The 26,481-nt window shown below is 43.2% G+C and overlaps 1 protein-coding gene across 9 annotated transcripts in view; it reads left to right on the top strand.

Annotated features, from left to right (window-relative positions):
- UAP1 (UDP-N-acetylglucosamine pyrophosphorylase 1) overlaps nucleotides 1-20,151 on the top strand; it is a 41,493-nt gene extending 21,342 nt beyond the window's left edge. For 2 of the 9 annotated variants that reach the window (XM_043567562.1, XM_043567565.1), the window contains exons 4-11: nucleotides 212-387; nucleotides 2,211-2,383; nucleotides 6,873-7,066; nucleotides 7,978-8,118; nucleotides 9,177-9,365; nucleotides 10,471-10,521; nucleotides 15,034-15,100; nucleotides 16,357-16,935. In XM_043567562.1, coding sequence (XP_043423497.1) covers nucleotides 212-387; nucleotides 2,211-2,383; nucleotides 6,873-7,066; nucleotides 7,978-8,118; nucleotides 9,177-9,365; nucleotides 10,471-10,521; nucleotides 15,034-15,100; nucleotides 16,357-16,449 — 1,084 coding nt within the window. In that variant the 3' untranslated portion in view covers nucleotides 16,450-16,935. Of the gene's footprint in view, nucleotides 1-211; nucleotides 388-2,210; nucleotides 2,384-6,872; nucleotides 7,067-7,977; nucleotides 8,119-9,176; nucleotides 9,366-10,470; nucleotides 10,522-15,033; nucleotides 15,101-16,356; nucleotides 16,936-18,976 lie in introns of those variants that run through there. The other 7 variants (XM_043567566.1, XM_043567568.1, XM_043567564.1 and 4 more) reach the window with 6 other exon arrangements.
- The last annotated feature ends 6,330 nt before the right edge of the window (nucleotides 20,152-26,481 follow it).

The following is a 26,481-nucleotide window of genomic DNA, read 5'->3' as shown; positions in this document are numbered from 1 at the left end:
TGTAAAGGTTGATGAAATTACTGGAAGAAATTCCCCATGGGTAGCCGCTAATGCTCCCTTATCCAGGAAGAGGATGAAGGAGGTCAGAACAAAGAGGCAGTGTGCTCAGTGATTTTTTTTTTTTTTTTTTAGCTTAGAAAATAGACAAGATTGAATTGTGCCCTGATTCACATGACCCTATGGCTTAGAAGGTCTACTTTTCTCTTGCAAGGTATATAATGACCAGTGGCAGAACAATGGAATCTACAAAGGAATTCTTCACAAAGCACAAGTACTTTGGTTTGAAAAAAGAGAATGTAATCTTTTTTCAGCAGGGAATGCTCCCTGCTATGAGTTTTGATGGGAAGATTATTTTGGAAGACAAGAACAAGGTTTCTATGGCTCCAGGTTTGTAAGCATGCTTACTTAAGGGTGACTAGAAATGGTAGTAACATAAGTCCTTCCATTTGGTTTTCTTCTTTTAAAAAATTTTTTTAAAATGTGTATTCATTTTTGAGAGAGAGAGAGCGCACGCGCATGTGAGCACGAGTGGGGGAGGGGCAGAGAGAGAGGGAGACACAGAATCCGAAGCAGGCTCCAGGCTCCACGCTGTCAGCACAGAGCCTGATGTGGGGCTCGAACCCATGGACCATGAAATCATGACCTGAGCTGAAGTCGGATGCTTAACCGACTGAGCCACCCAGGCACCCCAGTGATTTGGATTTAAAAAATCAATGTTTAATTCATATTTAAAATTGTATCCCCATTTGGTAATGATTTAAAAAAACTGAAAATACCAGCGGGTGACATGGTACACTTTCACATTGTGAATGTCTGCCCGCGAGAGCAACTTGGGCAGCGTGCGGGGTACTCGGTGTCTTTACCCAGTGTTTTACATCAGCAGGGTTCATGGCTACATTACTTCTCATGGTGAAAGATTGGGAACCGTTTGCTATTTCATAAATAAGAGGTTAAATTGTAGTTTATCGATAGTAATGGTTCTCAAACTGTCCTAAAACAACTGTGGAGACCTAAATGACACAGAGAAGTAGTTTCAGGTTAACTTTCGATGGGAAGCGTGACGCTGCACGCCCAGTATGGCTGGGCCACCGCCCTGAGCGCCTGCAGGTGGCGTGTGCCCGCTGCAGCCTGCTAGAGGATCCTAGACCCGTCGGCACGCTGCCAGTGTAGACACATGCAGCGACCCTGACTGTGATCCCCACTAGAAAAATAACCGTGTGGACAGATTCATATCTATGTGAATCTTTGCTTGGAGGAAAGGCTGAAAGGGGACAAATAATAGTGTTAACGGTGATAGTCTCCAGTTATAGGCTTTTGTGTCATCTTAATGCTTTCTTTCCTTCTTAATTATGGAACACTTTATTTTTAGCTTTATTTTTGTGAAGTCCAATTAAAAAAAATTTTTTTTAATGTTTATTTATTTTTGAGAGAGAGAGAAAGAGCAGGGGAGGGGCAGAGAGAGAGGGAGACATAGAATCCAGAGCAGGCTCGAGGCTCTGAGCGGTCAGCACAGAGCCTGACGCGGGGCTCGAACCCACAAACCACGAGATCATGACCTGCGCCGAAGTTGGACGCTTAACTGACTGAACCACCCAGGTGCCCCAAAGTTGTCCAGTTTTTCAAGCTGAGGCTGCGAGTGTTGATGGAAGAAGTACATTAAAGCAGCACTAAAAATAGATGTGAAAGAAGAGGCTTTTACCTATATTTATTTTAAATCTGACCTTCATATTAACCTGGTTTCCTAATGAGTTATTTGGTATAATGTGCTCATGTATTTTTATTTTTGAGATGGGGGAAATTGTCAGTGATGGCGCTGTAAACACAGAGCTAACTTGAATCGTACAAATATTAGCAACGCTTGAAATGTTATGAAATAATCATTACTTGATAAATAATTTTATATTTCCCAATGTATTATGGGCTAAATGGTTAAAAGGGCTGAGTTAAAAAGAGAAGTATGGTCTTTGGGTTGCCTGGCCCTGCATTCATGTTATTCTCTCAGTTCTGCTAAATTGCTTTCACAGTCATGTAGTCTAATATTTTGACACCCCCATTCTTCCTTACGGATACTTACTTTTCTTGACACTGTGATGTAAAACTGCTTTTCAGAGCTCTTCACCCCAGTTTGACAGCATTAACCCAGGTAACAGTTTGGGGGTACCTTCTGAATGGGTTTTGGTGTGCTACTAATGGGCTCTTTTATTTCCCAGATGGGAATGGTGGTCTTTATCGGGCGCTTGCAGCCCAGAATATCGTGGAGGACATGGAACAGAGAGGCATTTGGAGCATTCACGTCTACTGTGTTGACAACATCCTAGTGAAAGTGGCAGACCCCCGGTTCATTGGCTTCTGCATCCAGAAAGGAGCAGATTGTGGTGCAAAGGTAATACCTTTCCCAACCGTAGCGAGGCTCGAGGTGGATTTGCTCTGTCAGAATGTATATTCCAGGACTCAAACTAGAATTATTAGGGTGATTGGAATATTTTCTCTCTCTCCAGTAACTAAATTATCCCCCACCTACTTTTTCTCTTAAATTGGCAGCTTTTGATTCTAGAAATAATGTTCTGTGCTTGTGTGTGGATGATTTGTTAAGTACTGGGAAAGTGAATGATCATCACTAGGCCTGGGATGGATTCGTTAATATCAAGCTGTGTTTGGGGCGCCTGGGTGGCTCAGTCGGTTAAGTGTCCAACTTCGGCTCAGGTCATGATCTTGCACTTCGTGGGTTTGAGCCCCGTGTCGGGCTCTGTGCTGCCAGCTCAGAGCCTGGAGCCTGCTTCGGATTCTTTGTCTCCCTCTCTCTCTGCCCCTCCCCTACTTGCACCTTCTCTCTCTCTCTCTCAGAAATAAACATTAAAAAAAGTTAAAAAAATATCAAGTTGTATTTGATCAGATTAACCTACTTTCTTCCAGTGACAAAGTTGCTGGAGTAGGAGGAAGGGAAGTATGGTGGGAATAGCAGATGTAGATTTCAGCAAGGCATTTGACAAGCTACCTCGTGGTAATCTTATGATTAAGATGGAAATGTGCAGAGAAGGGCAATGAAGGAGATTGTTCACTGCTTGACAGCCATCAACATAACACACTAATATTAAGATAGACGGGGTGGGTGGGAAAAAGCGGGGAGGTCTGTATCGCCATGTGACAAGACTGGTCTTGCCATTTTCTTTTCAACATTGTTTTAGTTGCACAGATGATGATATAGGAGGCAGGCCTATGTGGCAGTGAACAAAACGTGTCGTGTTTCTAGGAAAAAATAGAGAACATGAAAACACTGCGAAAGATTTAAAAATATTAATACCAATACTTGTTTTCTGGAAATCTGTAAAAGTATCAGTTCTCACCAAATTAAAGTATAACACAATTTTGGTCAAAGTCCCAGTGAGACTGTTTGGGGGACACTTAACAAAATGATCGTAAACTTTAGAAAAAACGTGTAAATGTGGCCAGGAAAATGCTGAGAGAAGGTGAGAAGGAGGGAGGAGGGTTGGAGACGGTCTCCCAGGTATTAAAATGGGTTGTACATAAAAAAAAGAGTCCTGAAACCAGAGTAGAATGACGGATTGATGGAACAGAATAGAGCAGTCAGAAATCAATCCACGTAACACGTAAGAACGCTGTATGTAAACACATGGCACTTCAGATCGGTGGGGGAAACGAATGAGATAACTGGCTGAAAATGAAGTAAAATCTCATCCTCAAAGCTCATACCAGATCAGTTTCAAATGGATTACAAAGTTAAATATAAAAAAAACCCATAAAAATGTTAGAAGAAAAAAATACTGACACGAAGGGGAGACCTTTCTGCCAAAAGCAAAAGCTATATAATACAGGCTTCTGACACAAACAGATTAGAATTTGAAATATTTGGATTTAAAAAGCATACCATTAAAAGCATATCATAGCCTTGGTTTGAGAGATTTTCTATTATAAAGATGTAATTTCTCTTAAAATTAATCTGTAAATCTAATGCAAAGCCATAAAAGCTGAAGTTTGAAATTTACCAGTGCGGGTTTAGAGAAATTAAACTGGTAGACCCCAGTAAGACTCTTCTAGACTCTGAAAATAGAAAGTTGGTTCTGTTATTTAAGACCTCTCTCTGTTTTAATACTGTATGAGTATCTGCACTGTATTGTAAATGGTTATTCAATTATAATAGAAACAGGGCATTTTAAGTAGCTGAGCCTTAAAAAAAAAAACCAAAAAAAACTAGACTGTATTTCTGACTTCGCTCCGCTTGGTGTCACTCTTCCTTCTAAAACAGAAACTTTAATTTTGCTGCTCTGGGCTTCAGGTCAATTTAAATTCTATATGATCTGAGTGGTGAACCTGGAAAGAACCTCAGAGATCATCTCATCAGCCCCTTTGATCTCAGAAACGAGCACTCTGAGGCCCAGTTCTAAGTGAGCTCCAGGCTCAAGGTCATTCATCCCCATTCACAGAAACAGGATTAGAATTCACATTCCCTAACTCCTAGTTGTAGTATGCTATCACATTATAAAACCAAACTCTTTGGCGTGATTACGTTTTTGCCGACAGCTTAAAAACCTTGAAATTAGATGTGCTACTATTTGTGAGTATACTGGTCACACAGAGATACAGGTGTAACCTGTCCCTCTTCACCACCACTTGTGGGTTCTCCAGGACTCTCAGTCCTCCTGCTTAGTTCTGTGTCTGGAACATAATGCAGAAGTCACTCAGTGAGTGACTACGTAGTCAGATGGACTGCTCCGTTGTCAAATTGCGGTAAGACTGGGTGTATGTTAAAAACTTTTAGAAATGGCAAAAAGCCTTTATGTACTCTGCCCTCCCACCCTTTTTGTTTTAATTGAAAACCAAGATGTCGAGATATATTTTTACGAACATCTGAATTAGGGAGTTATTCATAGTGTGGTAGTGGGATTCTTTTCATTACTTCTTTAAAAGGCTCCCGTCTTTGTGAATTCAGGAATTCAGTATTTTTCATGGAGTGAGAACCTTGAGAAAAGACTCAGAGCGGTGGTTTGCAGAAGCCCAGCACTAACAGGGCAGGAACCATTGTTAACTGGAGGTCGTCACTCTGTAGAGCAGTTGCTTGAGCTTTGAGCTTGAACTTGGAGCTTGGAGTGGTACTTCAAACTCAGCTTTTCAGGATTTCCCTTGGAGAAAGTCAAGCAAACTTCTTAATTTTGTGCTGTATAACTTTCTGTGTAATGGAAACTGACCTTCCGTTTACGCAGTTTGCAAATGCATTCTTCTGTAATCTAGACTTTTGTAATATTTGGAGGGTCAAGAGTTGTCATAGAAGTACATCTTTCACTGACATAACCCTTGGGAACCGTAAAGTGTGAATGTGCTCAGGTTTGTTCTCTATGGCTGGTTGGAGTAGGGGCACACAGAGGTGACTGGAAAATTTAGTGTGTGTGTGTGTGTGTGTAGGTTTAAATGGGAGCGAGAGGACTCTATTCCAAATTCCATGTCTAGTGAGACCCCCAGCTGTGGAGGTGGGGAGGGTGAGGGGTTGATAGATTAGAATTGCACATAGGCCTGTGATTGATGGAAATCATTTTGTTGTATGTTTCCCCCCAGTGTAATCCACTTCCTTGGTAGAAAATTGAACAGTGTGCTCCTTTCAGGGTGGCAAACAGTGAAACCACACAGCGGACTTCCGTGCCCGGTAGCCCTGCCTCACCGAGCTAGACTCTGCGCCTGTCGCTGTAATTGCTGTGTAAACGAAGTCCTCAATGGTGGCTTTAGTTGTCTGGAGGAGACTGCCGCTGGCCGGGTTTATTTTAAGAAATCAATTGCGGAGGAAAAGTTTTAACTTTATTGATGTGGATTTCATGTATGCTTAGGATAGACTTTTTAGTTTGGGGACAGATTTTTCAAACTACTCCAAAGCATGCTGGATTGCTAGTTGAACAGGGCAGACAGCAGTATCTTTAAAACCTTCCCATTGTTTGAATCTTCTGTCGGGTATTCATCTCATCTGAATCTTGATTTTATTTTAGCGCATCTCACACAGTGCTTAACGTAATTTTCTTCTGAACATTTCATTTAGGTCAGTGATGTATTGGATTAGGGTGGTGGGGTATCAGAATCACTTGTGAGGGCTTTTTTTTTCTTCTTAAATTACATATTCTACATTTCCCTGTGATTTAGGTATACACCTTTCTCTCAGCTCCCCCCAGCCTAGAGCCATTGATAGATGATCAAGTCACTGGTTTTCAAACTTTCTTTAAAGCATAGAATCAACTTCAGACAAAGTCTAACATGCAAAACAGATAAGTATTGGGCAGGCTTTTCTGATTGAAGTTGGAGCCAGATCCCAGTGACCTGCCTGCCTTGACGCCCCCTACCTCCTCGCCAACTCCTGGAAAAACAAGGAACATGCTGTATTCATGAATGAAAACAAAAGAAGCACCATTTTCAAATGAAATAATGATTCAGGCAATACAAAATGAGAGACCAAATGCCTTACGTTTGTATTAATGAATCCCAGAGAAATTTCATTTCATTTATTCTCAACCGTTGAGTGTCGTTAAGGGTAAATTAATTAAAATAAGGTATTTGCGGGGAAGTAGACTCCTCATTTAATTATTCCCAGTCAAATGTGATTTCCTCTGGGCTCTGTGTGTGTGACGGCATTTCTGTTCCATGGTTTAGTTAGGTGATAAACAGGAAGGAGATAATTTACTTCATTTCCAGTTGGACAGTAGTCTGTCAAAGAATATAAAGATGGGTAGGTGGTGGTCTGCAGTTAGAGATTCCTTTTGACTTAATGCCTTAAAGACAATATAAGCAAAACTGTAGATGTGGCTTTTGAAAATGGCAAATCTCCAATGTCACATTTGATTATATTTCTTTTCCTGCTGCTGTCTTTCTTTGGGCAGGTGGTAGAGAAAACGAACCCTACGGAGCCCGTGGGAGTGGTTTGCCGAGTGGACGGGGTCTACCAGGTGGTGGAATATAGTGAGATCTCCCTGGCCACAGCTCAGAAACGAAGCTCGGACGGGCGACTGCTGTTCAACGCGGGGAACATTGCCAACCACTTCTTCACTGTCCCGTTTCTGAGAGATGTTGTCAAGTATGAGCAAGATAGATTCTTCTGTCATTACTCAGGAACTAAGTCACTTGAGAAGGAGGAAGACACCCCAAGTCCTTATTCTGTGGAATCCATCTTCTCCCCTGAAGATCACCCTCATCAAGTGGAAATTTATCTCACATTGTTGTTGTTTTCACATGATAGGGTGCACATCTCTAGGAGCCTGTCTGCCCTGCGTCTAGGGCCCCAGAATTCCTGCTGGTGGACGCAGGTCATCTAGTGTTGAAAAGCTGCCCGCCCAATTTTAGCTGGCTCCCAGACTAGCATTCAGGAACCAGTAGGGAAAAGAACCAGAGACCTGGGTGGAAATCAGCGTGGTGGGATAAAAGCATAACATCAGAAGCTTCTTTAATCCATCGGTCTGTTAAGGGAAGGACCTTCTCACTGTCTGCTTCATGTGATAGCTTTTAGACATTCATGATGATGGTTTACTTCTCAAAAAGTTCCTGAGCTTTACTGTAGGGTATCGACTCCAGTTCCACAATATCTCCGTTCCACTCTGCGCTTTGTAGCTGTGTTAGTTGATTTGTCCATAACAACTGTTGATCCTCATCTTCCCCTTCCACACTTCAGGGGCTCTCGGTTGGGAGAGTTGGGGCAAAGAACAGAACCTTTTTTGGAAGACATGGAAACTAGGAGAGACATTGGTGTGAGCTGTGGTGTGTGCTCTTTAACGTGGAGTTCGTTAACTGGATTCTTTTAAAACTAAGGAGGTGGATAGGGAAATCTGTTCACTTCATATTTAAACATGAACCGAAACTTCCCAGATGCGCTTCACTTTGACAGTCTTAGCAAGGTTGTGGGTGCATTTGTGCCTGAGTGTGATTATCGGATTTTCTGGCATTTTAACTTTGGAAAGTGATTATGTCTTTTTTTTTTTTTCCCCTACTCAGTATTTATGAACCTCAGTTGCAGCACCATGTGGCTCAAAAGAAGATTCCCTACGTGGATTCCCAGGGGCAGTTAATTAAGCCAGACAAACCAAATGGAATAAAGATGGAAAAATTCGTCTTTGACATCTTCCAGTTTGCAAAGTATGTTTTCAGCAGCACCAGTAAGATTAGCTACAGGTCTTGAAATGTTGCTTTTCACTCCGTTAGGCCAGGACGCTGTTTTCAGCAAACAGTCGGGAGCATGTATGTGAGGTGTGGCGTTGTGGCTGTGATTGTCCTGTCGAGACTCATTATCATTCTCTCAAAGCGCCAACCTGGGAGTATGATTTGAGTTGCCTGTATGTTTTCTTTCTTTTTTTTTTTTTAATTTTAATGTTTATTTATTTTTGAGAGAGAGAGAGAGAGACAGAGCACGAGCGGGGGAGGGTCAGAGAGAGAGGGAGACACAGAATCTGAAACAGACTGCAGGCTCCGAGCTGTCAGCACAGAGCCCCACACGGGGCCCGAACTCGCAAACCGTGAGATCATGACCTGAGCTGAAGCCGGACGCTCAGCCGACTGGGCCACCTAGGCGCCCCAACCTGTATGTTTTCTTTACACCCGTTAGTCCATTGTCTGACTCTCCTGCAAAATTGTTAAATTTTGTTAAAATTGTCACTTACTTTGGCTAAGAGACTAAAAGGTTGAGCTAGGGAATTGGCCCAGTTTGTGCGTAGGCTGTCTTACTGACCTATAAGTACGTGTTTCGGAGAACATGACTTTAGATTCTATAGCTCTCCATCAGAGATCACATTCGAGGCTGAGGTATGTGGCTCCGAATTTGGCCAGTGTACAAATGCAGAAGACGAATTAGCTGTATAAGATTCATCTTCCCCTGTGGGCTTCTAAGGCATCTTTTTTTGCCTCCCCCTTCCCCACCCCCAGAACAGATACCCATGGGTTTTGCATTAAGATTTCTGACCTTTCTGACTTAAGATGAAGTGTTTTGTAGTTTGGGGTGAAAATAATTTCTCATTTTTGCATTGGAGAAAAGAATTCCAGCTTTAGTCTAGGGACGAGCAGGATTTCTTTCAGTGTTCGTCTGGAATCAGGTTAAGACCAGCTGTTGAGGACCAGGGCTTAGCTGTGTAGATGGATCACAGCTGTGTTTGCAGTTTTAAACTTTATGATAAAGTGGTTCCTGTATGGCTCCACTCCAGGAAGTTTGTGGTGTATGAAGTACTACGTGAAGATGAGTTTTCCCCGCTGAAGAACGCGGACAGTCAGAACGGGAAGGACAATCCTACTACCGCGCGACATGCCCTGCTGTCCCTTCATCACTGCTGGGTCCTCAACGCGGGGGGCCACTTCATAGACGAAAACGGCTCTCGCCTCCCAGCCATTCCTCGGTAAGTCAGTGTCTGATCTCGTGTGTGTGGACGCTTCCTGGACTTTGTCTCTTCGGACCTTTCTCCTCTCTCTCTGACTGTTCCTAGCTGTTTTTTCAAAAAGCATAGTATTGACGTGGGCAGTTCCCAGTGTATGGTGGCTTTTGCCCGTTACAAAGAGAGTGATAGCTTTTCTTCCCATTAAAGAGGAATCACTTCTGAATCTCTCGTTTTGGATACGCGTCCACCATGTCCGTGTATGACTCTTGCTGAAGGGCAGTCAGGAGGGAATCCTGTTGGCATGCCATATGGGTAAAGCCCGCCGGGGGCACACTGCACCGCAGAGTGAGAGCACTGGTTGTTGCCACTCACGTGCCCGTGGCCTTACTACTTGTGCCATCTGTGAGACTCCCCACCTGCCACTTGCCGCCAGAGACCCGCCACCCACATGCGACCTATGAGATGTCGGCTCGCTGCCCCTCCGACCGCGGCTCCTTCACGGTCACTGGGGGAGGCGCCGGGAAAGGAAGGGGGTGGCACTGGCATTCACTGATACTCAAACTTGAGAAATGTTTTGGGATTTAAAAGTTAGAAAAAAGAAGGCACTTTTAGCTATTTAAGTCTAAGAGAAAGCAATTTTAAGCTAACTCTTGAATTTTATGATCAAACCCTCACTGGCACCTAGAATTACCCCCTTCAAACTCATTTGATATTTGTGCACTTATGTACAAAACAGGCTGCCGTGTAATTTATGTTCGTAACGGATAAAATGGCCGGCTGCATGCTCAAAAGCGCTAGAATGCCTTGGGGAACGTTAGAACATCCGCCAGCTGACTGGTCCGTGAGCGTGTTTTTACCAGCAGGGCCGGGGCTGGGCTGTGTCGCAGCCCAGAGCCACGTTCAGGCTCTGTCTCGTCAACAGGTTTGCTCTGTGGCCCGTCAGTTGTCCTTCATGCTTCGTCGCTGGCCGTTGAGTTTTTTTTTACCCCTTCCGATTTCCTTTGCCAAGTTTATAATTTACCATACATCGACATGCCTTTCAGTCAAGTATATTTTGCATTTCCACTTCATTGTTATTGTTTGATTTGTTTTCCATTCCCATTAATGCTTATTTATTCCTACATAGCAGTGCTACAAATGGGAAGTCAGAGACCATCACAACTGATGTCAATCTCAAGTAAATATCCCAGCCTGCCCGCAGCGCATGGTGACGGGGCTGTGCTTCCCTCCATACTAACTGGCGTTTGTAGCTTTAGTGCTCTGCCCTTTGGTGGTCCGGGGCGGGTGGATGGTTGAAGCTTTGGTGGGGGTGTCCTGCGCTTACTTGGTGGCCGGTATCTGTCGGGATGACACTAACTCAGAGTCTCCGTGCATGCTGGCAGTGGGGAGCATGCTCTACTAGAGAATCTGACGTGGATGTTTGAGTCTGTAGTGACAGATCCACTAGTGATGGGTAAGGCCTTGGGCAAGTTCCAGGCCGGGAGAGCAAGTTGAGACCCCAGCATCAGCTAGATAAGAAGAGCATTCTGAAGAGGTGTCTCACTGAATTGGAGATGTGCTCTCAGTATAAAGCTAGCGGCCTCCGATGTATCTGATGGCTCTTAACATAGAGAAAACTGTTCTTTTAGTGTTTTCTCATACTAACAGCTCCCTTCCGTGTGTTAATTTTAGTCAGTTCTTATCCTGCGCCCAAAGAAAGAAGCTTTTTGTCTGAATGGCAGATAATTTGCAGCTAGAAGTAACACATATCCTCTCTCATCGGGGTATTGATAGCGTTTGCAAAAGCCATTATCCTTATAGCTAAAGAGGCAGTCTGGTGTTCTTGCTACGTCTGAAAAATTATTTAGTTAGAAGTTTTAAGCGTTGAAGATAATTTGGGAAACGTACAGGGCGGAGGATCTGGAGATGAGAGTTATCAGAGAAGTAGCCACGGGTGGGGGGGATGCCTGGGTGGCTCAATTGGTTGAGCGTCTGGCTTCGGCTCAGGTCATGATCTCACAGTCCGTGAGTTCGAGCCCCACATTGGGCTCTGTGCTGATAGCTCGGAGTCTGCTCAGATTGTGTCTTCCTCTCTCTGACCCTCCCCCGTTCATGCTCTGTTTCTCTCTGTCTCAAAAATAAATAAACATTAAAAAAAAATTTTTTAAAAAGAAGTAGCCACAGGGATGTGATATCTTTTTCGTCCTTGTGGTTGTTTTTCCTTTTTTTCTCTGCCTGTGTCACTCACCTTTTCCCTATGGAGATGGGTCCCTGTCGGTGTCGGTGTCTCCTTGCCCGTAGACAAGGAAGTGGGATCACAGATCTGGCTAGTTTCTTATAGGAACCAAAGGTGACTGTTGCCCTTCATGCCTTTGGGAACCAAGATGCAGAACACTGTTATTTTCTGCCCCATCCATCATTTTTAAAATATGGAAGCAAGGTGCTTTTATTTTATTTATTTATTTTATTTTATTTTATTTGTTTTAAACGTTTATTTATTTTTGAGACAGACAAGCAGGAGAGGGGCAGAGAGAGAGGGAGACACGGAATCCAAAGCAGGCTCCAGGCTCTGAGCTGTCAGTGCAGAGCCTGATGTGGGGCTCGAACTCACAAACTGTGAGATCATGACCTGAGCCAAAGTCGCTCGCTTAACCAGCTGAACCACCCAGGCGCTGCAGGAGCAAGGTGCTTTTATAATTTAAGAAATAGATTTTTGACCCAAAATATCTTTCTCAGTGAGCCACAGCCTTTATTTATTTATTTTTTTTTATGTATATTTTTTGAGGGTGTGAGAAAGAGCACACACACACAAGAGGGGCAGAGAGTGAAGGAGACAGAGGCGTTGAAGCAGGCTCTGTGCGGAGAGTGGAGAGCCCGACGTGGGGCTTGAACTCATGAGCTGAGTTCATGACCTGAGAGATCATGACCTGTCCCAAAGTTAGAGGCTTAACCGATTGAGCCACCCAGGTGCCCTGAGCCACAGCTTTTAACCTCAAAAAGTGAAATAGTTTCTTAATGACAGAGCTGAAATCAGCAGCCAGCTACCTCCGTTGAGATACAAATGTTTTAAACACTATTTCTTGCTTGGGTTCTTTTATATAGTACTTGTCTCCCCAATGATGTCCTTTTAGCCATTTGTAGAATAATTAAACTGAAATCAAAGTTGAGCCCCCAGTGAGATCGCGGACTTAGAAATAAAATTGTTCCTGCTGAAATTCTTCTCTCTAAAGGGTGTCCTCAAGTGAGTAGAAAAAGATTACTTGTAAGTGAGAGGTGACGAGGTATTTTGTATAAAGGAAACAGCTGGGAGATACTCTGAAAGAATGGAAACAAGGTGCTGAGTTTTGACCACGTGACATTAGTTCTAGTTTTCATCTTAACCCCTATGGAGCAGTTAGTTACCAAAAGTACTCTTGGCCAAAGACTTTAGGGAACAGTACTGTCACTGGTTTAAGTTGCCGATCTCCTGCGATTTTGCATTTGGTGATGGGAGCTTCTGTCTTTCCTCCTTCTGGGCATCCAGCTTTATTCAAAGTGGCTTTCTTTTCTTTGTGGTACGTGAAGAGAAGTTACATTTAGGTCAGCTATGTGTTCCTTGGGTCCAGAACCACCTTCTGATCGTGGCAGACGTCAAATTCCTCACGGGTTCTGGTGGGACGGGGCTGTTGTGTGCCTCTCATCGGTGAGGCGGGTCCTTGTTTTTCCCATATGGTTTAATATGACTCCGAGCTGCCCCAGAGGGTCGGGACAAGATTTCTTGAGCTCTTCTGATAGAATCTGACACAGATCTGGATAGATGTGTGCCCCATTTTTTAAATTCGTCTTTTCTCCAAATTAGTCTGTCAGCCATCTACCTCCGTACTTCATTTATTCGTTCAGCCAGCAAACCTTTGTAGGCCTGCTCACAGACCTTCATTACTGCAGTAGTTTTCACAAGAGAAAAGAGTCCTTTCTTAAGCCTACTGGGAGGTCAAGATGCATAAGAGTTAAGTAACATCATCAGGCAGTGTGTGTTAATGTGTTAAATGTATGACATAAGTAATTATTATTATTTAGGAGGCAGTGACTTAGCAGATGTCTCTCATATATATATATATATATATATTTTTTTTGGTATAAATAAATGAGAGCAATCACTACGAGATGCAGTGGTCAAGGGAAGGTTGGGGCTTGTGCTGAATCTTGGAGGATGGGTATAATTTGGGTAGTCCAGATTTTTATTTGACATGGTTGAGAATGACTTGGAATAATCCAAAGTGTGTGCAGCTGGCTGGTTCGAGTGAAAAGTAGCAGGGCAAGCTGGAGAAGGATCTAGAACACCTTGAACTCAAGCCACATGGTTCTGTTTCTTTATTTTTAATATTTATTTGTTTTTGAGAGGTCACAAGTAGGGAAGGGGCAGGGGGTGGGGGAGACAGAGGATTCCAAGCAGGCTCTGTGCTGACAGGCTGGCAGCAGTGAGCCCACGGTGGGGCCCAAAGTCACGGACTGTGAGATCATGACCTGAGCTGAAGGTGGATGTCCGCTCAACTGACTGAGCCACCCAGGTGCCCCCACATGGTTCTGTGTAGAAAAGGAAGCTTGGGCATCACCCTGTGATTTTGACTCCGCCAAAGCTTCGGATACGTATTTGGTAAAACAAAGGAAAGCTGCCGTTTGAGGTTGTGAAAGACTGGTTTTTGTGTGCTCTCAGTCCTACCGGTGGAAAAACCTAGAGGGAGGTCTCATGCCTTTAAGCATATTAAAAACACTGCTAATTGACTTTTACATTAAAAGCTTTAGAAACTTTTAGAAACTCAGGATCGAGTAGCTATATATGTTAGAATGTGACCTAGGGGAAGCACATGGTGACTTTGGCCTTGTCTCTGCTTGGGTTGCATTCTGCCTTAGCTCTTGGAAAAGAGACTTTGGTGAAAGTAGCAGAGAAGCACTTTGAAACATCAAATGAATCAGCTCAGCTAATCCAGGAGGTTTGGATTGCACGGAAAATGTATACCGGGAAATAACTGACCTTTAGAACAGCGCTGTCCAGTAGAACTTTCGGTAGTGAAGGAAATGTTCTATGTCTGTGCCATCTGATTGGGCAGTCATTAGCCATTCACAGCTACTGAGCACTTGAAATGTGGGTTTTGTGACCAAGGAACTGAATTTTAGAATTTTAGTTAATTTCAAAAATTTAAATTTAAGGAACTGCATGTGGCAGGTGGCCAATGTATGTTGGACGGTACAGCTTTAGAATGTTTGTCCATATTAGTACTTACTTGAGAGTACTTAACTCTCAAGGTCGTGGTCAGGATTAAGGTGAAATATGAAGGAGTCAGAGTACTTAGCGGGCCTGGACTGTAGTATATATTCTATAGTATATAGTCCATAAATAGTCCCTTCTTTATGACATTCAAACTTAACCATGGTAAAAGATGAGATGTGCGTTAGAGGGATACGTGTAACAATACAGGTGAAGTGCTTTGAAGATCTGCTGGTAATTACTGGCTGGCCTTCGCCCCCCATAGCGTCTTCTGGACCATGACAAGTTCACGTTACCTTAATCCTCAGGGAATCTGGTGGCCATCAGGGTAGCGGCTGTTCTGTTTGCTTAACTGGGAGAGTTCGGTTATCTGCAAGCTTCTCAGAGGGAAGGGGTGGTCTGTACTTTCACTCTGGCAGTAACATGAGAAGCAGAACCTTCAACTTGTCTGCTTTTTTTTCTTAGCTTGAAGGATGCCAATGATGTACCAATTCAGTGTGAAATCTCTCCTCTTATCTCCTATGCTGGAGAAGTAAGTCTGATTTTCCTTTTCTTCTTATTCTTTGAAAAGTAGGATTCTGATACTGTTTTTATTTATTTATTTTTAACTAAAAATGTTTATTGTTGAGAACGAGAGCATGTGCGCGAGTCGGGGAGGTGCAGAGAGAGAGGGGGACAGAGGATCTGAAGGGGGGCTCAAACTCAAGAACGGCGAGGTCATGACCTGGCTTGAAGTCGGATGCTTAACCAGCTGAGCCGCCCAGGCGTCCCTGATTCTGATACTATTTTATGTTTAAGTGTTCTGCCCTGCTCATCCTGGGAATGAGAAAAGAGGTTGCATTTGTTCCAAATTCTTCTCTTTGAGAATTCCTGTTACGGCTCTGCGTCTGTCCCACAATGGGGTTAGTTGCCACAAACAGAATGTTTGATAGTCCATTTCATTTACACATTGAAATGCGGTGGTCTTTGAAAACAGTTGGCTTTTTTTTTCAAGATAAGTTTTCCAGCTCTTTTGTTTTTTAATTGAAATATAGCTGACACCCAGTGTTGCATTGTGTTCAGGTGCACAGCTTGTGAGTCAGCAGGTCTGTACGTTCTGCTGTGCTCACAGGTGTAGCTGCCGTCTGTCACCATAGGGCACTACCGCCGTGCCCTTGGCTGTGCTCCCTCTGCTGGACCTTTCATCCCATGACCTACTTCTTCCATAGCTGGAAGCCTCCACCTGCCACTCCCCTTCACCCATTTTGCTCCCCCCCCCAGCCCCCTCCCCTCTGGCCACTGTCAGATTGTTCTCTGGGTTTGGGGGCTATATCTGGCTTTTTAAAATGCAGTGCACTTTTTTCTCCCAAAGGGTGGTTTTGTTCGTATACTTGGTACTCTCACTTTCAGGACTGGGGGATTTAGGGGTTCCTACTCTTCTAATATGTGATATTTTTCCTGGAGACCCTTATCAGATTGCTTAGCTCCAGCATCAGAGATAGCCACATTGCTGAGAAAGTTGACTCTGTTGGTTGATGATGTAGGAAGAATGATTAACACCTTACTTACTTCAAGAATTATAATCAGAGTAATTTTCCTTTCATTGTTATTTGTTTTATGCTTCTGTAAATCGGTCAGTAAGCTCAGTTTAAAAAGTATACTAAGTAGATTTTTACCGACTTTTAAATTCTGCATCTCAACCCCACTTTTTGGCATCCATGCTTTAAATCTTTGGTATAGTCACGGCGTCCTGCATCGTATGACTAGCGCCTGCCGGTTTTCTGTGTTTCATTCCAACCCTTCTTTCAGGGAATAGAAAGTTACGTGGCAGATAAAGAATTCCATGCGCCTTTAATCATTGATGAGAACGGAGTCCATGAGCTGGTGAAGAACGGCCTGTGAACTGGAGACTAAGTTCCACCACAGTAAGAATAGCTTTTACTTTTGAGAGAGCAACTGTGAACCTCAGGGCCTCTCCTGGAATACTCACCCGTGAATATCCACGGGGTTTCCTTTCGCTTGTTGAACTCTTACAACTCCCGCGTGTTCCCCAGGATCCAGATGACTGAACTCCAGAAAGCATTTTTATGATTCTCAATTCACTGAAGGTCTTACTTCTATTTTTCAATTGTAGACTTTGTTTTCCGAGCCAAGGAAGACGTTGGCCAACCAGGAAATTTCCTACAGCTGGGGCATAGTCAGGGTGTTCAACATCACTGTACTTGGAGCTGGAAACATTTGTTTTTGAAGTTGTACATAGTAATAATATGGCCTCGTATGTGTCAAAAGCTTTCTACGGTACTAAAAGTGTGTTTTATTTTATCAGAAATTAAATTTTTTTAAGAAAATAATTGGACAGTCAAATAAACTTTTCTTCCTGTCTCTGGAGTGGCATTTGTACCTTGAGGAAATTATTCTGTTAGAAAAACATGAAACTTGGGAGAAACTTGGCCATAAGGCAGAAAACCAAATTGGCAATTCCAGGAAATTGCAGCCTCGTGGTTTTTATTTATTTATTTATTTATGAGTTTATGAGTTTATGAGTTTATTTATTTTGAGAGCAAGCGAGCAAGGGAGGGGCAGAGAGAAGGGGAGAGAGAGGATCCCAAGCAGGCTCCGGTATGTCAGCATAGAGCCTGACACGGGGCTCAGACTCAACGAGCCCATGAGATCGTGACCTGAGTGGAAAATCAAGAGTCCGATGCTTACGACTGAGCCGCCCAGGTATCCCCGCAGCAGCAGTTTTTAGATGAATGTTTGTCTTTGGACTTCATCCTCCTGTCACTTTATAACAACGACTCTGAACCAGAGACGATGCGCTGCTTGGGAGGGCCTTCGGCAGTGTCACCACTGGGAGGGTGGGGGGGTGACACCGGCGAGGAGTGAGCGAGAGGGACCAGGGATGCCGCTAGACTCGCCGCGCACAGGGTGGCCTCCTGCACCCAAGGGTGATCTGGCCCACGATGTCAGTACTGTGAAGGCGGGGAAACCTTGTTTCACGTCATTGGTTTGTTCTCTTTTACCCACATATTTGGTAGCTCTCAGGAATTCAGAAGAACACGGTTCTGGTGTTTCCCCAGACGAGATAATCACTAGCATGCAGGTTTTTTGTTTTTTTTTTTTTTTCTTTCCATCTAGAGGATGAGCAAACAGAGGTGGGTCCTTAAGATATGGGGCATAGTTCAGGGAGTTCGAGCCCCGCGTCGGGCTCTGGGCTGATGGCTCAGAGCCTGGAGCCTGTTTCCGATTCTGTGTCTCCCTCTCTCTCTGCCCCTCCCCCGTTCATGCTCTGTCTCTCTCTGTCCCAAAAATAAATAAACGTTGAAAAAAAAAAAAAATTTTAAAAAAAAAGATATGGGGCATAGTTCAGTGGCCATTAGGAAGGGTTCTCGGGGCGCCTGGGTGGCTCAGTCGGTTAAGTGTCTGACTTTGGCTCGGGTCACCATCTCACAGTTCATGAGTTTGAGCCCCGCGTTGGGCTCTGTGCTGGCAGCGTGGAGCCTGCTTCTGATTCGCTGTCTCCCTCTCTCTCTGCCCCTTCCCCCCACCTCGCTCTCTCTCTCACTCTGTTTCTCAAAAATAAACATTAAAAAAAAAAGGAAGCGTTCTCTAGGTCTAAGATGGAGTTTGCATGAAAATATTGAGCTCTATAAATGCATTTTATAGAGCATTTAAGTCTTGACCAAAGCATAAAATTTAACATCTGGATAAAGGAAAAATTCTAAAAATTAGGTCTAGAGAAGAAATTAGTAAATTTTATCTTTTACTGACAAGTGGTCACAAGATGGAATATTATAGGTGGGGCTTTTCTCTAAAAGGAGAAATTTTAAGAATTACTTTTTTAATTTTTTTTTTTTTACGTTTATTTATTTTTGGGACAGAGAGAGACAGAGCATGAACGGGGGAGGGGCAGAGAAAGAGGGAGACACAGAATCGGAAGCAGGCTCCAGGCTCTGAGCCATCAGCCCAGAGCCCGACGCGGGGCTCGAACTCACGGACCGCGAGATCGTGACCTGGCTGAAGTCGGACGCTTAACCGACTGCGCCACCCAGGCGCCCCAAGAATTACTTTTTTAAAGAAAGTATGTAATACATATTTTTTTAATGTTTATTTATTTTTGAGAAAGAGACAGTGAGTAAGGGAGGGGCAGAGACAGAGGGAGACAAGAATCTGAAGCAGGCTCCAGGCTCTGAGCTGTCAGCACAGAGCCCGATGCAGGGCTCGAACTCACAAACTGTGAGATCGTGACCTGAGCCGAAGTCGGACGCTTAACCGACTGAGCCAACCCAGGTGCCCTATAAAGTATGTGATATTTATATCTATCTAAATTTATTTTTTGTGCTAAGGTCTAGATAGTGTGTCCAGCATATTTTCTCTTTCCTTTCAATAACAGCCCAGTTTTGCTATTGTTATCCATTCCGTTTCTCAGATTTGTGAGGTTTGAGTTCTCCGTCAGAACGAGCTCCGAGTGGATTGTGAGGACAGAACTGCTCAGTGTTAGCCCCTGAATGGTACACTTCATTTCCTTTTTCCTGGACCTTCATCTGCGGTTTCCTTTCTCCCCATCTTTAGGCTCCTATGGCTAATTTCAGGAAGGGGAGGATGGGCAGGATGGGGGCAGTGGTGTTACTGGAGAGGAGCGGCGGCTGAGGGACACTGGGTGCAGTGAGAGCAAAGGGTCTGGGAGCCACTGAGCTGTGACGTTACGAGGTGGCTGCATTATACACCTTTACAAGTCCTTGGTAAATAATTGTTCTAATTCAGAAAATACAGAATTGGGTAAAATGGTTATAAAAACATGAACTAGACTCATTTGGCAACAGTGTGGTAGAATTTACATGAGAGTTAATAATCACTTTGAGTGTCATTGAAATCACCCTTGCAAGTATGTTAATAACTTTCCTGATAGTCACAAATGAACATATAAGCCAAATAGGCTGTGTTATTTGAATATTTGATTTTTGTTCCTCAATTTCCCTCTTGCTTCTTGAAATTGATGCAGTTTTGGTACCTAACAAGGAATTACTAGGGATATCTACAGAAAGATGAACAAAAATAATTTTATGTTCAATCTAGCCCTTCTTTTCCCCAGTTTGAATTGTTATTGGCAACAACGTGGGTTCATTGCTAACCGCAGCTTACTATCTGCAGTGTTTCCTCTTGGTGATTCATCGCGGCACAGTCAGATCTCAGGTATCTAGGTAAAACACGGCGAGGACAAACACATAATCCAAGCGAGTGACTGAAACACAAGCCATTCAGTTGACTTGGAAGTGTGGTTTCCTACTAGACGAGACTGATGCTTTTGCAGTTCATGGCCCTCCAGAGAGCCCCAGTTTGGGAAAGGCCTGCTGGGAAGTGATGGAGTGAGTCAGCCAATGAGGGCTGAGTGCCTGTCACATGCCCAGCACTCCCTGGGATAAAAGCACAGAGCCCCCTCCTTGCACGGCTTGCGTTCTGGTTCAGGGGATAAAAGTAACCCCCTTCAATAATGCAAGGATGATTTAGTACTAAAATGCAAGGAAGCAAGGTCAGTGGGAGGTGAGCAAGGGTCATCGTTATGGACTGGAGTTTGGTACGGCAGAACTTCTCCACGACAAACCCTGTTACCTTGAGAGAGGGGATGTTAGGGTCAGAGGTTTCTGTTCCAACAAGAAGACATACCTTAATAGTTCTACCATGTCTTATGAAAAACCAGTGAGGTTTTTACTCATCAGAGCCATGTTTCGCTCATAGTAAGCTCTCAAATAATTTGGCTCTGATTCTATTGGATTTATTTGCCTTAAAGTCAAACGTGTATTGTGATTCAGATATGGATTATTTTTTTTTAATTTTTTTTTTTTGGGGGGGGGGACAGAGACAGAGCATGAACGGGGGAGGGGCAGAGAGAAAGGGAGACACAGAATTGGAAACAGGCTCCAGGCTCCGAGCCGTCAGCCCAGAGCCTGACGCGGGGCTCGAACTCACGGACCACGAGATCGTGACCTGGCTGAAGTCGGACGCTTAACCGACTGCGCCACCCAGGCGCCCCCAGATATGGATTATTAATGGGAGTTGGTGATTGTGGGGAGGAGTTACTTAGCCGCATCCAGTTGCCAGGTGCTGTCCAAGTTGTAGGGTTAATGAGCAGACCTGTAACGGTGATTTTTCCAAGTGTGGTCCCCTGACCGGGTACATCATTGTCACCTGGAAACTTGTTAGAAACACACGTTCTCAGAATCACTCCGTTATGCATTCGTGGGTGGGGCCTAGAAACTTCTATTCTGACACGCCCTCCAGGTGATTCCGATGTATCCCAAAGTTTGGGAACCATTGCTCTAAGAAGGCTAACCAAAAGGTCAGGGGCAGTACCAAAAAGAACATACCCTAGGGGAAACAGGCCCGTGTGTGTAGAGCAAGAATAGGGGAAGCCAGAAAGCAAATAGATCTGGCTTAGGTGAGCTTCATTCTTTAAAAGACGGAGGGAACGGTGGCGGTGGTGGTACGAGTGGAAGACGGAGCTAGAGAGACCTGACCTGGACGCTTGTAATTGCGAAGGACGATGGTTTCTAAACCCTTTGGATTCTCTGGATTGCTTGGAGAGATTTAAAAACAAACAAACAAACAAACAAACAAACAAAAAAACCAAAAACAACTCCAGTTCTAGAGATTGTGATTCTCAGTCCGGTGGAAGGCCTGGGTACCTAATTTGTAAAAAAACACTGGATGATTCTAGCAAGCATTTAGGAGTGAGAATCACTGACTTGCGGGTAGAGACTTAGCAAAGGGTGAGGGGAACAAGAGTCTGGATGTGTTCTGGCTTTGAAGAATCAGACAAGGGAGGCCAGAGATGAAGAACATATCATTTGAGAGGGAGAGCGCAAACAGAAGCACAAACAGGTGGGCAGGGCCAGGGAACATGCATCCTGGGGACGATTCCACTTTGCAAACGCCTCAGATTGCTAGAAAGAGCCACCCTACACTGGGCTCTTCCTAAATTTTATCCCTCTCCAATTCAGAGCGTTTCCTCCAGCTAGAGTGAGGGTAGTAGGGGAAACAAAGTTAAGGAATAATTTGGTCTAAAAATAAGAGTTTCAGGGGCGCCTAGGTGGCTCAGTCAGTTGAGCGTCTGGCTCTTGATTTTGGCCCCATTCACGATGTCACAATCGTGGGATGGCGTCCACATTGGGCTCACACTGATTGTGGAACCTGCTTGAGATTCTCTCTCCCTCTTCTCCTCTACCCCGCTCGCTCACCCTCTCTAAAATAAAAAATAAATAAAAATAGTTTAGTCTGAATGAGAAATAAAAAGTGTGGTAAGGTGATGGCATCATGGGTGGGTTTTTCCTCTGTATTTCATAAATTTTTGGATGATGCATTCTTAGTAATTTTATGATAAAAAGTTTTTATCCTTTATAAAGTCTCAAAGGATGAATAAACCAAGGGTATTCACATTGACCAGTTAGGTGCTTCTGTGAGAGAACTCAGAGGTAACATTGGCTGTGATGAGGTCCGCAGAGTGTAGACGTACCTTCAGATAACGGAGTGTGGACAGTGCACCATTGGAGTGTAAGGCACCGTGGTCTTTGTATGCTGTTATCTCTGACCTTGGCCATTACTTGGAGCTTCCTCCTTTGCGGTGCATGATAATGTCTTAATTTGGAGGGATGCGAGAAGCAAATGTCTGGTACGAAAGCCTTTCTGCGAGGCTGAACAGGAGTCCTCTGGTGGAATAGACGAATTCAGTATCTGCTTACTCCCTCTTAAAGATGAGAGGCTAAGAGGCTTGCCAGAAGCTCAGTGAGTCAGTGGTGACACCAAATATGTTTATATAGACATAGTGTTTTCAAACTTCTGAACCGACTTAGAAGACAACGTAAGAACAGAAAGTCTATTATTATAGTTGTGTGACTCACTGTTTCCACATCAGCTCTCTCATTTCTATCTCAGTAATTCTACTTCTCAGAAAGTGTTCCTTCTTAGATTTTTTTCTAGTGGGCACATTTTTTTGTTTAGTTTTGTTGTACAGAATGATGTGTAGAACTCATACATATTCTGTACAGCAAAATATAGACTAACGTAGGTGATGTGTATGAGATCGAAATGGGACTTGATAAATTTCCTTTTAAAGTTTAAAATTTCTCCTAATTTATGTACTTCTAAGAGGTCTGAAATTTGACAAAGAGATTATTACTATCATTTTTTAAAATTTTTACTGAAATTCTAGTTAGTTAACATACAGTGCGATATTGGTTTCAGGAGGAGAATTCAGTGATTCATCACTTACATGTGATACCCGGTGCTCATCACAAGTGCCCTCGTTAGTACCCATCACCCGTTTAGCTCATCCCCCACCCACCTTCCCTTCAGCAACGCTCAGTTTGTTCTCTGTATTTAAGAGTCTCTTAGGGTTTGTTTCCCTCTGTCTTCTTCTTCTTTTTCCTTTTCCCATATGTTCATCTGTTTTTTTGTTAAATTCCACATATGAGTGAAATCATATGATATTTGTCTTTCTCTGACTCACTTATTTTCCTTAGCATAATACACTCTAGCTCCATCCACATTGTTGCAAATGGCAAGATTTCATTCCTTTTGATGGCTGAGTTATATTCCATTTGTGTGTGTGTGTGTGTGTACACATACGTACCATGCCTTCTTTATCCATTCATCAGTTGGCGGACATTTGGGCTCTCTCCATAGTTTGGCTATTATTGATAGTGTGGCTATAAACATTGGGTTGCATGTACCGCTTCGAATCTGTATTTTTATATTCTTTGGGTAAATATCTAGTAGTGCAATAGCTAGATCGTAGGGTAATTATACTTTTAACTTTTTGAGGGACCTCCATATTGTTTTCTGGTGTGGCTGCACCAGTTTTCATTCCAACAATGCAAGAAGGTTTCCTTTTCTCTGCATCCTCGCCAACACCTGTTGTTTCTGGTGTCGTTAATTTTAGCCATTCTTACAGGTGTGAGGCGGTATCTCATCATGGTTTTGATTTGTCTTTCCCTGATGATGAGTGATGTTGAACATTTTTTTCATGTGTCTGTTAGCCATCTGGATGTCTTCTTTGGAAAAGTGTCTATTCATATCTTCTGCCCATTTCTTCACTGGATTAATTGTTTTTTGGGTGATGAGTCTTTATAGATTTTGGATGTTAACCCTTTACTTGAGATGTCACTCGCAAATATCTTCTCCCATTCCACAGGCTGCCTTTTAGTTTTGTTGATTGTTTCCTTCAGTGTGCAAAAACTTTTATCTTGGTGAAGTCCCAGTAGTTCATTTTTGCTTTTGTTTCCCTTGCCTCTGGAGATGTGTCTAGTAAGTTGCTATGGCTGAGGTCACAGAGGTTACTGCCTGTGTTCTCCTCTAGGATTTTGATGGTTTCCTGTCTCACATTTAGGACTTTGATCCATTTTGAATTTATTTTTGTGTATGGTGTAAGAAAGTGGTCCAGTTTCATTCTTGTACATGTTGCTGTCCAGTTTTCCCAACACCATTTGAAGAGACTGTCTCTTTTCCATTGGGTGTTCTTTCTTGCTTTGTCAAAGATTAGTCGACCATATAGTTGTGGGTCCATTTCTGGGTTTTGTATTCTGTTCCATTGATCTATGTGTCTGTGGTTGTGCCAGTATCATATTGTCTGATGATTACAGCTTTGTAATACAGCTTGAAATCCGTAATTGTGATGCCCCCAGCTTTGCTTTTCTTTTTCAGGATTGCTTTGGCTATTTGGGGTCTTTTGTGGTTCCATACAAATTTTAGGATTGTTTGTTCTCACTCTGTGAAAGATGCTGGTGGTATTTTGATGGGGATTGTGACAAAGACATTAAATCTCCTGAACATAACATAGTGAGTATCAAGTAAAGATAACCATGGCTAATACCTTACGATGGCACTTAACCGTGTGCTGGGCATTGGCTTGAAGCACTTTATCTACATTGTCTCATTGAATCCTTACTACTTTCCTATGAAGTGTGAACTTCTATTGTCCAGTCCATAAACTAGTAAGAAGCAGGGCTGGAAATTGAACCCAGTGTCTGAATCCAGAGACTTACTCTTTTTCGTTTTTTTTTTATTTAAAAATTTTAAATATACACAATAGTAGAGAACAGAATAACAGCCCTCTGCTACTTAGTTTCTAACAATTAACTTTGGCTAATCCTGTTTCATTTAATTCCCACCTCCAATGCCCCCATGGAATTATTTCATAATCAGTTCAACGTGTTGGATGTAATACTGCAGTATACATCTAAGAGCTAGGTGTGTGTGTGTGTGTGTGTGTATCCACACAACTTAAAAACCTTAATAATTAATAATGATTCCTTTTGTCATCTGCCATGCATTGAATGTTTGTGGTCCCCCCACCCCCACCCCCAGTTCCTATGTTGAATGCTAACCCAATGTGATAATATTAGGAGGTGGGTTGGGAGGTGATTAGGTCACGAAGGTGGAGTCCTCATAAATAGAATCAGTGTCCTTATAAAAGAGACCCCGAGAGTTCCCTTACCGCTTCCACCTTTGGAGGATATGGCAAGATGACCACCATCCATCTGTGAATCAAGAAGCAGAAACTCACCAGACACCAAATCTTCCAGTGCCGTGATCTTGGACTTCCCAGCCTCCAGTACCGTGTGAAATAAAGTTCTGTTTTGAAGTCCCTCAGTCTGTGACATTTTTGTTATATCAGCCTGAATGGATGAAGATGTCATCTGATATGATCCCACGAGTGTTCAAATGTCCCCAAGTATCACATAAATGCCTTTTTAGTATTGATTTATTTGGATCAGGGTTTAAAGTCCACTTAACTGCTTTTGTGATGTTTCTTACATGGTTTTAACTTGTGCATATCCTTTTTTTTTTTAAATATTTATTTCTTTGGAAAAAACTGGTAATTTTTCCAGTCTTGTAGATTTTGGATTTCATTTCCATGTTAACATTTTCCTCTATCTTCCATATTTCTTGAAAATTAGTTGTGTCTGAGGCTTGATCAGATTCAGATTCATTTTTTTTCCCCATAAAAAACACTTTCTAGATGGTTCTGTGTATTTCCTATTGAATCTCACTAGAAGGCGTGTGTCTGTGATGTGAAGATTGGCTTTTTTTTTTTAATTAAAAAAAATGTTTATTTGAGAGAGAGAGTGAGAAAGTGCAGACGTGAGTTGGGGAGGGGCAGAGAGAGAAGGAAAGAGAGAATCCCAAGCAGGCTCCCTGCTGACAGTCCCACATGGGGTTTGAATCCACAAACCACCATGAGATCATGAGCTGAGCTGAGGTAGAGTTGGGACACTTAAACGACTGAGCCACCCAGGCACCCCTAATTAGCTTTCTTAAGGATTGTTTGTTCTGCCTCTGTAGGTATTGTCAGCCCGATCCCAGCCATTATAAAGCCCCCTCCAACCTTTCATCTAATGTCTTAGCAGCTACTGAGTCTTGTTTCCAAGATCCATTATTTCATTAGAGGCTGAAAAATGAGATTTTCCTGCCACTTCTTTTGAACTGATTAGCAAGAATTCTTTATAAAGAAACATTTCCATCAATTGTTTGTTTACCTAGTACAGCAAAAACAGTATAAATCCTTGAATCTTTAAAAAAAATTTTTTTTTTAATGTTTATTTATTTTTGAGACAGAGAGAGACAGAGCATGAACAGGGGAGGGTCAGAGAGAGAGGGAGACACAGAATCTGAAACAGGCTCCGGGCTCCAAGCTGTCAGCACAGAGCCCGATGCGGGGCTCGAACCCACGGACCGTGAGATCATGACCTGGGCTGAAGTCGGACGCTCAACCGACTGAGCCACCCAGGCGCCCCATAAATCCTTGAATCTTCACCAGTTTCCAGAATAGTGAGCTCTGCCCCCGCTCTCTCCAGAGGTGGCCAGTGAAGCCCTCCCTAATCCTGAATATTATTATGAACTCAGTGATTTTTGATGGTTGATGTGTTTCCATGCGTTACA

This window comes from Prionailurus bengalensis, chromosome E4 (genome assembly GCF_016509475.1).
Source record: "Prionailurus bengalensis isolate Pbe53 chromosome E4, Fcat_Pben_1.1_paternal_pri, whole genome shotgun sequence".
NCBI lineage: Eukaryota > Metazoa > Chordata > Mammalia > Carnivora > Felidae > Prionailurus > Prionailurus bengalensis.
This window is presented reverse-complemented; position numbering and strand designations above follow the sequence as displayed.